Source organism: Dipodomys spectabilis, unplaced genomic scaffold, assembly GCF_019054845.1.
Source record: "Dipodomys spectabilis isolate Male_0828 unplaced genomic scaffold, ASM1905484v1 ptg000231l, whole genome shotgun sequence".
Classification (NCBI taxonomy): domain Eukaryota; kingdom Metazoa; phylum Chordata; class Mammalia; order Rodentia; family Heteromyidae; genus Dipodomys; species Dipodomys spectabilis.
The window spans coordinates 8,185,479-8,201,349 of record NW_024870908.1 but is presented as its reverse complement, the minus strand read 5'-3'; the positions used below and the strand labels follow the sequence as shown (position 1 = coordinate 8,201,349).

At 63.5% G+C, this 15,871-nt stretch overlaps 1 protein-coding gene and 1 long non-coding RNA gene across 2 annotated transcripts; one reads left to right on the top strand and one right to left on the bottom strand.

Annotated features, from left to right (window-relative positions):
* The first annotated feature begins 822 nt into the window (after positions 1–822).
* On the top strand, positions 823–12,038 carry Ube2i (ubiquitin conjugating enzyme E2 I). Its single transcript, XM_042698285.1, has 7 exons — positions 823–897; positions 4,290–4,365; positions 4,475–4,558; positions 4,946–5,018; positions 8,660–8,769; positions 8,855–8,934; positions 11,426–12,038. The coding sequence occupies exons 2-7, from the start codon at positions 4,300–4,302 to the stop codon at positions 11,487–11,489; spliced, it is 477 nt and encodes a 158-aa protein (XP_042554219.1). The 5' UTR covers positions 823–897; positions 4,290–4,299; the 3' UTR covers positions 11,490–12,038.
* Positions 11,812–15,373, bottom strand: LOC122123803. The gene is made up of 2 exons (XR_006150446.1): positions 14,476–15,373; positions 11,812–14,357 (listed from the first exon to the last, which is right to left on the bottom strand). It is a non-coding gene; the product is annotated as an uncharacterized LOC122123803 (long non-coding RNA).
* Positions 15,374–15,871: the final 498 nt, after the last annotated feature.

Below are 15,871 nucleotides of genomic sequence, written 5' to 3'. Positions count from 1 at the left end.
CCGCCCGCCCTCCCCCCCCCGGCCGCCCGCCCCCCTCCCCCGGCCGCCCGCCGCCCTCCCCCCCCCCCGGCCGCCCGCCCCCCTCCCCCGGCCGCCCGCCCCCCTCCCCCGGCCGCCCGCCCTCCCCCCCCCTCCGGGCCGCCCGCCCTCCTCTCCCGGCCGGGCCGGTCCCCGGGTTAGGGAGCGTCCACACTTTCCCTCCCGTCGGTCAGGCGCGCGTTCGGCCCTCTCTGTGGAGCCAGCTCATTGGGAGAATTCGAAGGACGCCCCGCCCCGGTCCCCGAGCCGGCCAATTGCAGGGGCTTTCACAGAGCGCCGCGCTCCGAGCGCGGTCTCCATCCTGCGTCGCTTCGGGGGCTCCTTAGGCCTCAGCGGGCTTCGTCCCCCAGGCCTGGGCCCTGACCCCGAGGAGACCTCCGGGACCTGTGCCAGGACAGGTGCCCGCCAGGCATCCGGGCCGCCCTTGGGGATCTCGGCTGGCGCCGCCCGGCTCGGCGGGCCGCCGTGTCCTCGAGTGGAGGCGCGCGCCCCGAAGGGGAGTTTGCAGACGCTCCCTCTCGCCGAGGCCGCGGCTCCTTTAAGGGTGCGGGCGTCCAGAGCGCCGCCTGCCTGCAGAGACGCCGCCGGCCCGGGCTCCCCGGGCGGACCCGGGCGCCGGGCCCGCGGCGACGGGGTGCGGGCGGCGCGGGGCCCCGGGCCGGGCGGGGCGGGGCCGGGCCCGGGGCGGCGGCGGCGGCGCGCGGGGCAGGCGCGCGGCGGGCAGCCCGGCCGAGGCCCCGCCCCGCCCGCCCGGGGTCCTGCGCTCGGGGCTGCGCGCGGCGGGCGCGGAGGGAAGTCCCGAGACAAAGGAGCGCCGCCGCCTCTGCCGCCGCGACGCGCCGGGCCGCGGCCGCCCAGGTGAGCCGCCGCCTCGGCCCCCGGCGGCCCGGGGCCCCGCCGCCGCCGCCGCCGCGCCCGCCCGCCCCGCGCCCCGCCGCCGCCGCCCGGCCCGCGCCCCGCCGCGCCGCCGCCGCCGCGCTTCCGCCCTCAGGGGCGTGCGGGCCGGGCGCGGGGCCGCCGGGCGGGCGGGGCGGGCCGGGGCCGGGGCTCAAACAGCCTCGCACGTGCCGCGGGCGGCGGGCGGGCCGGGGCGCCTCGGCGGGCGGCGGGCGGGCGGCGGGCCCGGGGGCGGCGGGCGGGCGGCGGGCGGGCCGGGGCGCCTCGGCGGGCGGCGGGCGGGCGGCGGGCCCGGGGGCGGCGGCGGGGCGCGGGGCGGGCGGGCGGCGGGCCGGGGGCGCCTCGGCGGGCGGCGGGCCGGGGGCGCCTCGGCGGGCGGCGGGGCGCGGGGCGGGCGGGCGGCGGGCCGGGGGCGCCTCGGCGGGCCGCGCGCGTCCCCAGCGCCGGCCCCGGCCGCGATCGCTCGGGGTTGCGGTGTCGTCGTCGTCGGGCCGCGCGTGGGCCCGGCCCGGGGCCCCCCGGAGGCCGGGGGCAGGGCCGGGGCGGCCGGGGTTCCGCTCGGGCCCCGCGGGCGCGGCCGCCGCGGGCCGGGGGGCGGTTAGGAGCCCCCGGGGGTGGTGCGTGGGGGCCGGGCTCCGGCAGAGCCCCTGGCCCCGACGGCCACAGTTGGCCGCCAGGAGCGGCCGCAGCGGAGGCAGCCGGGTCCCCCCGAGCGGGTCTGAACGGAGTCTTGACCAGGCCGAGCACCGCCGGCCCGCACTCACCCACGGGATCGCCGGGGCCGGGCAGCCTCGGGCAGGCGCTGGAGGAGGGGGCGATGGGGTCTTCATGGGTCGGGGCTGCCCTAGGGCCACTTGGTGGAGAAGAGGTGGTGGGAGCGAGGCCCGGCTCCCACCTCTGACCCTGGCCTTTCCCTGCCTGTTTCTCCGCACACTTGGGCAGGCCCAGCTGACACCTCCCCTCCGCTGGCGTAGCAGGGCTCGGGCCCCACGGGCCCCACGGGCCCGGCCAAGGCCTTCCTGCCCTTCTGAGCAGAGAGCTGCTTGCTCCAGTTTTTTTCTTTTTGCCAAAACTGGGGTTTGAACTTGGGGCCTCTCCCTTGCTATCAGGTTTTTGCTAGTTGGAGAAAATAGTCTCTAGGATTTGTCTGCCCCGGCTGGTTGCGAACCATGATCTTCGTGTCTCAGGCTCCTGAGAGGTAGAATTAGATGCATGACCCACTGGCACCTGGCTTCTCGCTCACCTGTGCGGGAGCAGTGGGCTCCCTGGGGCTCCGGCCGGCAGGCTGGGAAAGGACAATTTGGGTTTGAATACAAGCCTTGTTTGGGGGTGGTGGGGGGCTTGATTTTGAGGGAAGGTAGAGTCTTTAAACCGTGTGATTTGTGCTCAGGTGTTAAAGCCCGTGTGTGAGTCTGTCTAGGTCTTGTGCCCAAACTTACAATTTTTTGATGCCTTGAGTGTTTGTTACTGTTGCAAGTGCTTCCCTGGGTAGGTCTGCAGTGGCTTTACCTAACTCTCCCTTTTAAAAAATACAAAAAACAAACCAAACCTAGTCAGGCACTGGTGCTCAGGCCTGTGAGGCTCACCCTACTCAGGAGGCTGAGATCTGAAGATCGTGGTTCAAAGCCAGCCCAGGCAGGAAAGTCTATGTGACTCTGTCTCCAGTAAACCACCAAAAAGCTGGAAGTGGAGTTGTGACTCAAATGACAGAACTCTAGCCTTGAGCTCTAAAGTTCAGGGACAGCACCCAGGCCCTGAGTTCAAGCCCCAGGGCTGGCACAAAAGACAAAAAAGAAACACCTGGGCTCTGGGGATGGGCAGGAGTTGCTTGGAGCCTCTGGCAGCCATCCCCAGCCCTGGTGTAGGCCCCAGGCAGGCAGGAACCTGGCATACATGGTGGCACCTGACTGTTGTTCCTGACGACCCGTCTCAGGTGCTGCCAGTGGCAGGCTGCCCTGAAACAGCTGCGGGGTGTGGGCCCCTGGGGCTGTGGGCAGCGAAGGCCCTGCGGGCCGAGTGGACAGCCTGAACCCAGCTGAAGACCTGAGTTTGAGTAGAGGCTCCACCCTGGGGGAGGGCTCTGCATACCTTCCCCACCTGAGCTGACTCCGCCCTTCATTGGTCTTGGGGCTGAGCTGGAGAGCAGGCTAGGCTGGTGCTGGTCTAGCCTGGAGACGAGGCCTCCCAGCCTCCTGTGGCACCCCACATGCAGACTGCTGAGGCTGGAGGTTAGACCCAGATTTGGAAGCAACGGGGAGCTGTGCAGCTCGGGAGGCTGAGGTCTGAGGATCTAGGTTAGATAGAGGCTAGGAGCTGAGGCTCGAGGTAGGTTTAAAGCCAGTACGGGCAGATAAATCTAAGAGACTCTTATCTCCAGTTCACCAGCCAAGAGTGGGGGTGTGGCTTAAGTGACAGAGTGCCAGCCTTGAGTGGAAAAAGCCAAATGAGAGTTTGAGGCTGTGTTAAACCCCAGAACCAGCCCTAAATATACAGAGAGAAGCCTGAAGCCTACCGCGCGCAAGTCCCCTGTGAGCCACTTCAGAGAGAGCCCTGCTCGGGCTAGAGCCTCGCCCGGCGCTCAGGTGGTGGTTTGTGTGTCCTTGACCCCGTGAACTGAAGATGCACACATGCTGCAGCAAGTTCTGTGGCCGGAGTGTGTTACACGTGACAGGGAGTGAGCCCTGGAGAAGCGGGGGAGGCAGGCCCGCTGCCGCCTCTGACCTCCAACCTCCCTGGGCTGCCTCACAGGGCGGAGCTGTGGGCAGACAGATGGAAGGTAGGGCTGGCCTGGGCTTCACCCACTGAGCTGTTCTCACTCTGCTGCCTTCAAGCATGATGGTCATCTTCCCACCAGGCCGGATCTTAATTCTGAATCCTGATTCTGAGCGGAGTTTGAGCAGCCGCCCCATACCTGGTGTACCACCAGGAGGGAGCGCTCTCTCCCCACGCCCAGTCACAGACTAGCACGGTTTTGTCTGGGGCCGTTATTTGCAGTGGAACCCAGGACTTGGTGCTCACTGGGTGCCTCCTGCACCACCGAGCCACACGCCCAGCACTCTGCAGGGCCCTGGTCGCCTTGTCCCTGGGGACACTGCGGGGGAGGGGGGAGTCGTCATTCGGTCCTGTTGCGGCCTGTGGTGGAGGAGGGGACTCGTGCGCTCTGTGTCTGCTGGAGTGACTGCCTCACTCTACACGGCCCACCATGGCAGGAGAGACCGGCCGTCCCCTGCCTGCCCCCCCTCCCCCCAGGTGCTCCTGGAGCACATCAGAAGTCCAGGGCCAGCACGGGTCTGCGGGCAGCAGCTGCCGCAGCCGGCAGGCCTTTGCTAACTGCCCTGTCCTGTCTGTTCCAGGAGTTTGAATATGTCGGGGATTGCCCTCAGCAGACTCGCCCAGGAGAGGAAGGCTTGGAGGAAAGACCACCCGTTTGTAAGCAGCGCCTGAGTCCGGGTGCCATGGCCTCTGGCGGGCTCAGCCTGGGCCCGCGCTGGCCTTCGGGCCCACGGCACTGACGTGCTTCTGTGCTGTTCTCTCTCAGGGCTTTGTGGCTGTCCCAACCAAAAATCCCGACGGCACAATGAACCTGATGAACTGGGAGTGCGCCATCCCGGGGAAGAAGGGGGTAAGAGCTGTGTCCCCCCACACCCCACACCCGTGTCGTCTTTGCAAGACTTGGCGGCGGGAGGGCTCGGGTCAGAGTCCGTGTTGTCTGAAGGCATGGCCTTGCGCTTGCTGTCCGAGCGGGCCACTTTCTCTCTGCCTGGCCCAGGTAAAGCGGGCACACCAGCCCCGAGCATGGTGGTGGCTGGAATAGTCCCGCCGAGCACAGGTGCCAGGTCTGGCTCTGGGCCCGAGCTCCGAGGTACCCTTGGGCAGCCCGGGGGCTGTGGTCCGATCTCTACTTCTCCACTGGCACGGGATGGCGGGGGCAACCCCGGGGGGCCCAGGCCTTGCTTCTGGGCCTACCTCAGCCCCCAGCCCGTGTCTAACCACAGTCCCTTCTCCACAGACTCCATGGGAAGGAGGCTTGTTCAAACTGCGGATGCTTTTTAAGGATGATTATCCATCTTCCCCTCCAAAATGTAAGTTAACACAGGAAGACTGTGGGCCTCCTCCCAGTCTCAGGCTGCTCAGCACCCCACGGGCTGGTATGTGGGGGAGGGAGTACAAGATCAAGGCCGCGTGCTCTAGTGAGGTTGGGCTTTGGTCCCGTTTTGGCCCTGGAGATAGGGTGCATAGATGAGCCTGGTCTCTGGTCCAGCTGAGGGGATCTGGCCCTTCATAGTTACCAGCTCTGAGCACTTGCACTTGGTACGTCCCTGTGCCCGGATGGGGGTACAGGCCAGGGCTCAGGGCTGGGCCTCAGTGAGGAGCATGTAGATAGCACGTACCAGACCTTGGTTTCAAGCCAAGTACCAAATAAAAGGATCGGGTTTGCTACCACCCCATTTTACTGTTCACACAGCTGGGCTGAGCCCTGTTAAAATGGCAGCTCTGTGCTGGGCGTTGGGGGCGCATGCCTGTAATCCTAGCTACTCAAAAGACTGAGACCTAACGATCTCTGAAGTGAGCGAGAAAGTCCATGAGACTCTTACCTCCAATTAACCACCAAAAAGCCAGAGGTGGAGCTGCTGCTCAAGTGGTAGAGCACTACTAGCCTTGAGTGTAGAAGCTCGAGGACAGCACCCAGGCCCTGAGTGCAAGCCCCAGGACTGACATACGCAAAATGAGCTCCTGTAAAGTGACCCCAAGGCAGTCGGCAAGGGGAGGGGTTAGTCCCTCCACTCTGGCTGGCCGCCAGAGCACTGCCCACAGTGGGCACTTGGTGGGACTGTCCCAGAGATGGACAAGAGGACTTGTGGCTCCAGTGGGTACTGAAGAAAAGCCGTACCCGCCTGTGGAATGCGAAGGCGAGCTCCGGGGCGGCGCGCTCCGGGGCGGCGAGCTCCGGGGCGGCGAGCTCCGGGGCGGCGAGCTCCGGGGCGGCGTGCTCCCGGGTGGCGAGCTCCGGGGCGGCGAGCTCCGGGGCGGCGAGCTCCGGGGCGGCGAGCTCCCGGGCGGCGAGCTCCGGGGCGGCGCGCTCCGGGGCGGCGCGCTCCGGGGCGGCGCGCTCCGGGGCGGCGCGCTCCGGGGCGGCGCGCTCCGGGGCGGCGCGCTCCGGGGCGGCGCGCTCCGGGGCGGCGAGCTCCGGGGCAGCGAGCTCCGGGGCAGCGCGCACTGCAGGCCTGCAGGGTGCTTGGGGGTTGGTGGGGCTTCTGGAGGAGGCGTGGGAGGCAGAGTTGTCCAGGGAAACACACTGGCCCAACTGATGACCACTCGTGAGACAGCCAGAACGGGGTCAGAGCGGAGATGAGCCAGAAGCTTGACCTTGGACGGAGGAGGCCAGCGGCCGCGAGGAGCAGCGCTGGCTTCACTGTCAGAATGGAGGCGACCCCACAGCCCTGGCAGTGGTGCTCAGGCACACGGCGGACACTGCGCTCTGGAGGTGTCCCTTTGGAGGACTGTTTCCTGTGACAACCAAAGCTACAGTTGCTGAGTTGCAGTGAGGGTTCTCTGTCCTCCTAGCTACTCAGAAGGTTGACATCTAAGGATCTGACCGTAGCTCAAAGCCAGCTTGGGCAGACAAAAGCTGGAAGTGGAGCTGTGGCTCAAATGAGTGAAAATTCAAGTTCAAGTCCCAGTACCGCATGCATTGAAACGTATGCGTCTGCTCACAACGGAAGCGACGAGGAGACTAGTAGGCTAGGCATGATGACTTAGACCTGCAATTCTGGCTGGATGGAAGGCAGAAGGATGGCTGTTTGACGCCTGGTTGGGCAAAGTATTTCCAAGACTGTTTCAGAGACACCAGTGAGCTTGGGCCTGGGAAGGTGGCTCAGTGGTAGAGCGCTTGCCTTGCATGCCTGAGGCCCTGGGTTCAATTCCTCAGCACCACATAAGAAAAAAGCCAGGCCGGGCGCCGGTGGCTCACGCCTGTCATCCTAGCTACTCAGGAGGCTGAGATCTGAGGATCGTGGTTCAAAGTCAGCCCGGGCAGGAAAGACTGTGAGACTCCTATCTCTAATAAACCACCAGAAAACCGGAAGTGGCACTGTAGCTCAAGTGGTAGAGCGCTCACCTTGAGCTGAAGAGCTGAGGGACAGCGCCCAGGCCCAGAGTTCAAGCCCCACGACTGACAAAAAAAAAAAGAAAAAAGCCAGAAGTGACACTGTGGCTCAAGTAGTAGAGCACTGGCCTTGAGCTGAAGAGCTGAGGGGCAGCGCCCAGGCCCAGAGTTCAGGCCCCACGACCAGACCCGAGGAAAAAAAAAAAAAAGTAAAAAAGAAACCAGTGAGCTGGGCTCCAGTGGCTCAGACCTATAATCCTAGCTACTCAGGAGGCTGAGATCTGAGGATCACAGTTCAAAGCCAGCCCGGACAGGAAAAGTCTGTGAGACTCTCCAATAAACCACTGGAAAACCGGGAGTGGCACTGTGGCTTAAGTGGTAGAGCTTTCACCTTGAACTGAAGAGCTGAGGGACAGCGCCCAGGCCCAGAGTTCAAGCCCCACAACCAACCAAAAAGAAAGAAACCAGTGATGGCTCTTCAGGCAGGTGTAGTTCAAATGAGACCCTGTTGGGTACAGCTATAATCCTGGCTACTCAGGACCACAGCCTGAGGATGTGGGTTTGAAGCCAGCTCACTGGGTGAGCAAATGCATAAAACTCAGTTAGCCAGCAAAACACTGGGAATGGAGATAGGACAGAAGCAGTAGAGCACCAGATGTGAGCTGGAAAACTGAGCACGAGTGTAGCCTTTAGTTCAAGCCTCAGTGCTGGCACACACAAAATGAGACCCTACCCAAAAAAAGGACTGGAGGTGGGGATTCAGCGTCTAGCAAGCACAAGACCTTGAGTTCAAACCCAGCGTCACCAAAAGGACGTGCTGGGAGCTGGAGGCCGTGTGTGAGCGCTGGGACGTGCACTGAGTGCGGGGTCGGCGTTGCTGGCTGGGATGTCCCAACCTAAGAGCAGGGCGTGGTGCTCGGGACTGGATCTGTAGAGCAGTCCTCCCACCCAGGGCCAGGGGTGCACTTCCCGTGTCGGGGCACCTGGGGCATCACACAGCCCTACACTGAGCCCCATGCCAAGCCGGAGCCTCGGCTCACCGTGTGTGTCATAGCCAGGAAGGTGTCTGCAGGTATTAGAGGCAGGGGGGCGAGGTGGGTGGCATTTTCTGGGAAGTGTGTTGGGGGCTGAACCTGGGGGTGTGTGCGTGCGTGTGTGTCGAGCGCTCAACTTCCTCCCTGGCCCCACTTCAGGCTAGCTTCCTGGGCTGCCTTTAGGCTTGCGCTGGGTATAGCTACATGTCTGACGGTGTAGACGTTGCTGGTGAGCGTAGTCTCCTGAGCCTGAGTTGCCCGGTGGGTGGGGCCCGTTCCGGCAGATTTCCCGTTGTGTCCAGTGCCTCAGCGCTGGACAGCGTCCTCAGCCTGCCTGCTGGAGAGGTCGCGGTGAGGCCCCAGGGCTCGCCCCGACCTTGCCTTGTGGGCTTTTCTGGCTGCCCAAAGTTCCTACATGGAGCAGAGTCCTGAGAGAATGCTTAGCCGTGTCCATGCTCTTGCTCTGGAAAGATGCCGGCTTGCCTTCCCGCCCCTCAAGGTGCTGGCGGCCTCCAGGGGCGTGGCCCGGGAAAGGGGACGAGCAGCCGGCTCCAAAAGCGTGTGCTTTCTCCCCTGCCTCCAGGTAAATTTGAGCCACCACTGTTTCACCCAAATGTGTACCCCTCCGGTACAGTGTGCCTGTCCATCCTGGAGGAAGACAAGGACTGGAGGCCCGCCATCACGATCAAGCAGGTACCCAAGGCCTCGCCGGGCTGCTGGGCCGCGGCTGCCTTCCCAGCCGCTGAGCCCGGCCGTGTTTTCTCCTTGTCTCACACAGATCTTATTAGGAATACAGGAACTTCTAAATGAACCAAATATCCAAGACCCAGCTCAAGCAGAAGCCTACACAATTTACTGGTTAGTAGTGCCTGCTGCTGGCCACACGCCCCCCGAAGTGCAGCCTGGGCCACCTGCGGCCGTGCAGCGCTGGGGCCGTGTGGGGCCGTGCAGGACGGGGTGTGGAAGGCTGGGGTGGGGCAGCGTGTGGCCAGTCTGGTGGCCAGAGAGGGAAGGGCTTGCACAGAGGCACACAGCCCACTTGGCACGGCGCCAAACAGGGTTTGAGGCCCACACCGTGCTGTCTGTCGTGGGGCTCCTGCGCCCCGCCCGCCCCTGTGGACCCCATGGGTCTGTCTGGGTGTGAGGGACCGCTACACGCCACGCCTCTGCTGCCTTGGTCCCTCCCCATTGCTCCCTGTGGCCGACACTACCCCTCCCGTGTGGCTTCCCACGGGAGGAGAGGGTGGCGCTCGGGACTGGAGCAGCTCCGGGAGGTGCGCGCCTCGGCCGGCATGGCGCCGTCTCACCTGGCCGAGGCAGCGCAGGGCCTGCCACCTGGCTCCCTCGGGCGTCCGGCTTGGGTCTCCCGCTCCCGGCCCCGCGTCAGACCCTGAGCTGTGGAAAGGTGCGTGCTGTCTGTCTGCCTGCGCCGGCAGGGGTGTGGTGAGGCCAGGCCTTGTCTCATGGCCTGCCGTCCCCTGGGTCTCGGCCCTGTGGTCTGCCTCTGTGTCCTGGCACCGGTCTGCCTGGGATAGTGTGCACATCACTTGGTGCTGGGCCGCTCCGAGTCGGCACTGTCTCTAGAGCGTGTCTGTTTGGCTGCCAGCCCGTTTGATCCTCAGCCTTGGGAGTTTTGCGAACCCCAGGGCCCAGGCTGCATGCTGCAGAGCGTGTGCTGCAGCTGCCTGTGTGTGGCGTGCCCTGTAGTGCCTCTGCCGCTCTGAGGCCTGGCTCTGGCGCCTCTGCCCCACAGTCCTCGCGCCCCCCCCCCCCCCCCCGCTCCGGCGGCGGGGCTCTTGTCCCAGGTGCACCCTTGGGCTGCTCAGGTTTGCTGGGGGTCTCAGGCTGAGCCTCATGGAGCCCCAGCAGTGGATCTGGACCTAGACCACCATGCCTTGCCCTGAGCAACTTGGGTTTTTGGAAATGAACCAGAATTAGTGGCTGCAGTCTGTTCTCCGCAATTGCTAGCAGAATCTCAGACTTACTGCCAGTAGCTGGTAAGACTGGAGTGTGCCTGTGGTCCCAGCTCCTTGGAGGCTTTGAGCCCAGGATGTGTCAGTGTTGATAGATGTATGTGCCCATTGCTGGGCAAATGGCACTTATTTTCATAAGGCTTGGGCTTTGTGCCTGAGCTGTTCTTCTCAAGGCTAGCGCTCTACCACTTTGAGCCACAGCACCACTTCTGGTTTTCTGGTAGTTAACTAGAGATGAGAGTCTGCAGACTTTCCTGCACTTGCCTACCCAGGCTGGCTTTGAACCGCAGTCCTCAGATCTCAGCCTCCTGAGTAGCTGGGATTGCAGGTGTGCGCCACCAGCGCCCGCTCTCTTCTTGTTGGTGGTTGTGGTTGTCCTCATCCTCATCGTTGTCAGTTCTGGGGCTTGAACTCAGAGCCTGGGCATGTCCCTGAACTGCTTTTGCTCAAGGCTAGCACTCTCCCATTTGAACCACCGCTTTACTTATGGTCTTTATGGTAGTTGAGTGGAGGTAAGAGGCTCACAGCTTTCCTGCCCAGGCTGGCTTCTAATCACAGTCCTCAGTCCTCAGCCTCCTGAGTAGCTGGGATTACAGGCATGAGCCACTGGCGCCTGGCTCTTTTTTTTTTTTTTGTTAGTCAGGGGGCTTGAACTCTGGGCTTGGGCGCCGTCCCTGTGCTCCTCAGCTCAAGGCGAGCGCTCTACCTGAGCCACAGCGCCACTTCCAGTTTTCTAGTGGTTTATTGGAGATAAGAGTCTCACGAACTTTCCTGCCTGGGCTGGCTTTGAACCGCGATCCTCAGATCTCAGCCTCCTGAGTAGCTAGGATGACAGGCATGAGCCACCGGTGCCTGGATTCTATTTTGTGTTTTAAAGACAAGGTATAGCCAGGGCACCAGTGGCTCACACCTGTCATCCTAGCTACTCATGGCTAAAATCTGAGGATCACAGTTCAAAGCCAGCCAAGGCAGGAAAGTCTGTGAGACTCTTATCTTCAATAAACTACCAAAAAGCCAACTGTGGTTCAAGTAGTAGAGTGCTAGCCTGTTCTTAGTTTCGGCCTAACTGACCCCCCAAAAAGCCTAGGTCCAGGCATCGTTGCAAATAACATCCCATCCGGTCATGAGTCCTCTTCGCTGCCCACGTGTAGGGCCACTCTGCCGAAAACTTTGGGGTGGCCACCTAGCCTTCCCGCCTTCCCCCCACCCTCAGACCGCCAGCTGGGTCTCGGGGAGCCCTCCAGCCTGCTCCTCGCGCACCCCCCTCCTCGGCACCCGTCCCGGAGCTCGCTGGTCCCTCCCAGGCCATTCCCCGGCGCAGGCCTCTGGGTGGCCCCGGGTCTGTCTGTCTGCTAATGCGTCTTTTCTCTCCTCAGCCAAAACAGAGTGGAGTATGAGAAAAGGGTTCGGGCACAAGCCAAGAAGTTCGCGCCCTCGTAAGCAGCGTCCACGGCACCGTGAAAGGAAGGGATTGGTTTGGCAAGAACTTGTTTACAACACTTTGCAAATCTAAGTCGCTCCGTACAGTTCCCCGCTGCCTGGGAGGAGGGTGGGCAGGCGCCATTTTCCATTTCCGCCACTGGCATCCACTTCTCGATTTCGCTGAATTGCCCCAGTTTTTCATACAGGGTCTCTTCCTTCAGTCTTTTGTATTTTTGATTGTTATGTAAAACTTGCTTTTATTTTAATATTGATGTCAGTATTTCAACTGCTGTAAGATGATAAACTTTTATACTGGGTGAGCCCTAGGAGCGAGATCCTCGCTCTCAGAGCAGGCATGCTTCAGACGTTTCAGACCTTTGTAGCCCCGCTGGCTGTATGAAAAACCACCACACCGGCCCCCTCCCCCTCACCACCACCCGGGCTGTTGCTTATGAGCCTCAGATCCAAAGTCAGCCGGCGTCTCCATTCTGCACCACTTCCTTTGTGTTTATATGGCGTTTTGTCTGTGTTGCTGTTTAGAGTAAATAAACTGTTTATATAAAGGTTTTTGTTGCGTTATCGTCTCTGCGCGTGGCCGCCCTCCACCCGGCCCAGCGGCTGCTGGGCGCCAGCCTCTGGCCAGGACCCGGGAGGTGAGCCCCTGCTCCTACGCACGGGACGCGCGCGCAGGCCCCGCTCCGCCCTGGCTCTTTGTAAATAGGACTGCACAGAAGTGTCTGCAGCTCTGCTCCCACCCTGGGTAGACAGCGGAGCCTGGTGAAGTCGGAGCCCGCGACCAGCCCTCAGCGTGAGGTCAGAAGTCGGGCCTGGCCCACCGGGGAGCTCACAGTGACCGAGTCAAGACCAGGGCTGAGGACACCGCAGCCGGCGCCTGCTCTGCGTGCCCGCTGACCGCTCGTGCAGGCCCTGGGGCCCGGCTGCTTGCTTGGTGGCTGAGGTGCCCTGCTGGGGACCACCAGACCCAGCAGGTGGCAGCAGGCACCTCCCCCAGCAGCTCACAGTGCCACCCCGCGGCCTCCGCCGAGCCGCCTGAGGAGCGGTCCTGCGGTGCCCACCCGGCCTGAGTGCAGGGAGGCGGCATGGACACAGCTGGGCGCACCAGACTTGTTCCTGAGACCGTCTGAAGCCAGTCTGCCCTCACCCAGAGGACCCAGCCTGCAGCTGGTCGCCTGAGACCTGAGCCCATGGACGGAGGGTTGGGGCTGGTTCCTGGGGAATTGAGCGGAGGTTGCGGGGCGCCGGGGTCTCTGTCAGTGTCTCCATCTGCAGTTGGGGGACTTGAGGCACCCCTAGAGCTGGCAGTACCTGTGGCCCGAGGGCACAGCGCACAGCTGTGCTCACCCACACCCTGTCCAAGGCTGAGCTGTGAAGGGCGTGGACTAGTGCAAGGCCCTTGCTTGCGGGATCGGCTGGCGCGTGCGTTTGTAGCCTGCTCCCTGAATGTCTTATTTTGTAACGACTGACGACATTAGTAATAGTTACACATGTATATGGTTAATATATGAAAATTCGATATATTTTATAGTTCAAAGTATTCTAAAGCAATTGATGTTTCTAGCAAACTGTAGTGACTCGAGCTATGGAATGTTCCTTTTGTACCACAGTCCTCGGCTTAATGGAGCTGTGACTCTTGTAACCCAAGAGCGTGAACTGCGGTCATGCTGTTGGAGGGGGGGGAGGGCAGCAGTGTCCCAGCATGAGGCCTCGTGTCGGGGAGGAATTGTGGGCAACCCATTAACCACTGTATCTAAGAATCCTCAATTAAAACATTTCCACAAACTGCAGCCTTCACGTCGTGTCCTTTCCTGCCGTCCTGCCCGCCCCAGTCCCAAGGCCGCCTCGAGCCTCTGTAACCGCTGCAGGGCCTGCCCCCTTGGCAAACAGCACCCTGGGGTCCTGCGGGGACCTCCCTGGGCAGCCCTCAGGGAGTGGATCTGAGATGCTCACAGTGCTCGTGGCAGCCAGGAGCATTATGGAGACACCTGTGTCCCCACCTCAGTGGCCAGCCAGGCTGCGGTCGATCTCCACCACATCGTGGCCCCTGAACCCCGCAGAAGCAGCCCCAGTTCCCAGGTGCCCTGGGCAGCCTGAGGAGTCCTCCGCCTGTGTCTGGATCTGCTGATGTGTTGCCATGACAACTCATGCCAGGTTGGAGGGCCCAGCACTTAACATGGATCTGCTGGAACCTGTCTGGGTCAGCTCCAGCAGGGAGGGTCCCAGGATGCGGGGTTTGAGGACCCGCCCCCAAGCTGGGTCAGCACCCTGATACTGAGCTGGGGCTTCTGCCCCCCCCTCCCGCAGGGCCCCTCAAAAACCACACTCCCACAGTGCATCCTGTTTCTGAGCCGGCTTCTCGTGTGCCTGGGGCTGGCCACAGAAGATCCATGGAGCATCTGCCGTGGATGCAGGTGAGCGCAGAGACCAGGCCCAGGCACACACCCAGCGAAGCCACAGCTCTCGGGACAGAGGAAGATTCCTACCCTGGGCAGGCAACGCCTAACCCGTCTCCAGCCTCTGTCCTCGGGTCACAGACCCCACTGACCTCTGCCTACTGCGAGAGGAGTTCCTCCTGGGCCCAAGTGGACATCAGACCTCTGAGATCAGCCTCCAGGTGTTCCTTCCCTTTACAGATGAGGGGAACTGAGGCACAGGGCAGTGGAAAGAGAGACGGGCAGGGGTGAATGGAGCCAGGACTCTGATCAAGGACGGCCTGACTCAGTCTCAACACCATTGGGGGAATGGTGGGATGGGGAGTCCGTTGTTCAGCAAGCTCCCCGAGCCCCCAGGGAACAGATCTCAGGAGAATGGAGGTGCAGGTCAGTGGGCCCAAAGTCCTTTCGTACGTCTGGGCCTCAGTTTCCCTACCTGTAAAGAAGAGTACTGAGAGTCACCCAGCCCTAGCCAACTGATGGGCAGGGCTCCTGCAGGGGTGGGCAGCCCTCCCCGGCAGCCTGGCAGCTGCCCACCCCCACTTCCTGTTTACCGCAGCTGCGGACCATCTCTTCACCCCAAAGCCATTATGATCACCATGGCAACCAGACTGTGTTTGTTCCAACAGGTTGGCAGAACCTGACGCAAGTCGGTAACAGGGGTGGGGTAGGAGGGAAGCATCAGGTCCAGATCCTAGAAGGGGTGGGGAGGTCTGCTGCCTAGACCCAACTCCCATCCCCTGCAAAGGGGGGTGCCCAAAGCCCAGGCCCCCTGGCTGGTCATGGGACATCGCTGTCCCCGCAGCGGCTCCATCTCCAGAGTCCTCCCACGCACAGCCACGGTCGCCTGGCCAGACTGGGCAGGATGGAGGGGGCTTGGGGTTGGGCAGCTTTGAACAACACACCGCCACTCTGCCTCCTCCATCCGGCCATCCTCGCGGTCTCCTGTCCCCGCAGACAGAGGTCAGGCTGGCGGGCCGGAGTTGGGGTCCACAGGTCTAGACAGGAGCCATGTCCACCCCCACTGCATCTCCGCCAGGGTCGTGTCCAGGTCGCTCCTCTCTGCCAGACAGGCCAGGTGGGGGCTCATGGGACCCCATGGCCCTGGGCCCAGCTGCCCACGCGCTCAGGAGGCCTCTGGGGGCGCTTCACCTCACCAGGCTCCCCAGAATGGGCATGTGCCTTCCCTCAGCCCCCAGGACTGCCCCACTGGCAGGAGCCACGCCACGGGGGACAGGCCCCAGGTCAACGCCCCACATCTAAGTGGGCCTCCCAGCCGTGGAGTGTCCGGTGGTGGTGTCCGGCCCGGGCTGGTCCCAGCTGCAGCCCTGGGGCAGGGGCGGAGACCGCAGCAGGTGGGCACGTGGAGCCAGACCCCGCCCCCGCCCCTTGGTTCAAGCCCTAGGTGACCTGATGCATGGTGCCAGGCCGACCCTGCCTGACCCTGTCTGACCTGGCCTGACCCGGCCTCCCTCCTCTGGGAAGAGGGGTCCCGGTTGTTGCCAAAGCGGCCTGAGCCCAGGGACAGAGTGAAGCCTGGGCCTCAGGACAGGGAGCCGTCCCTCCCCCAGGCCTCCTCCCCCCAGGCCCCCTCCCCCCAGGCCCCCTCCCGCGAGGCCCCCCCAGGCCCTCTCCCCCCAGATCCCCTCCCCCCAGGCCCCCTCCCCCCAGATTCCCTCCCCCAGGCCCCCTCCCCCCAGGCCCCCTCCCCCCAGGCCCCCTCCCGCGAGGCCCCCCCAGGCCCTCTCCCCCCAGATCCCCTCCCCCCAGGCCCCCTCCCCCCAGGCCCCCTCCCCCAGGCCCCCTCCCCCCAGGCCCCCTCTCCCCAGGCCCCCTCCCCCCAGGCCCCCTCGCAGCCCCTCCCCCGCCCTCCCATCCGCCCTCCATAGCCGGCTGGGGGCGGGGCTCCGGGGCGCCCGCCCCGCCCTCCCGCGCGCCGCCCGCGCCCCC

Coding starts and splice junctions, on each gene's coding strand:
- Ube2i (XM_042698285.1), top strand. CDS start 4,300: ATGTCGGGGATTGCCCTCAGCAGACTCGCCCAGGAGAGGAAGGCTTGG. Junction 4,559..4,945: donor CCATCCCGGGGAAGAAGGGG/GTAAGAGCTGTG, acceptor CCTTCTCCACAG/ACTCCATGGGAAGGAGGCTT. Junction 8,935..11,425: donor GAAGCCTACACAATTTACTG/GTTAGTAGTGCC, acceptor TTCTCTCCTCAG/CCAAAACAGAGTGGAGTATG.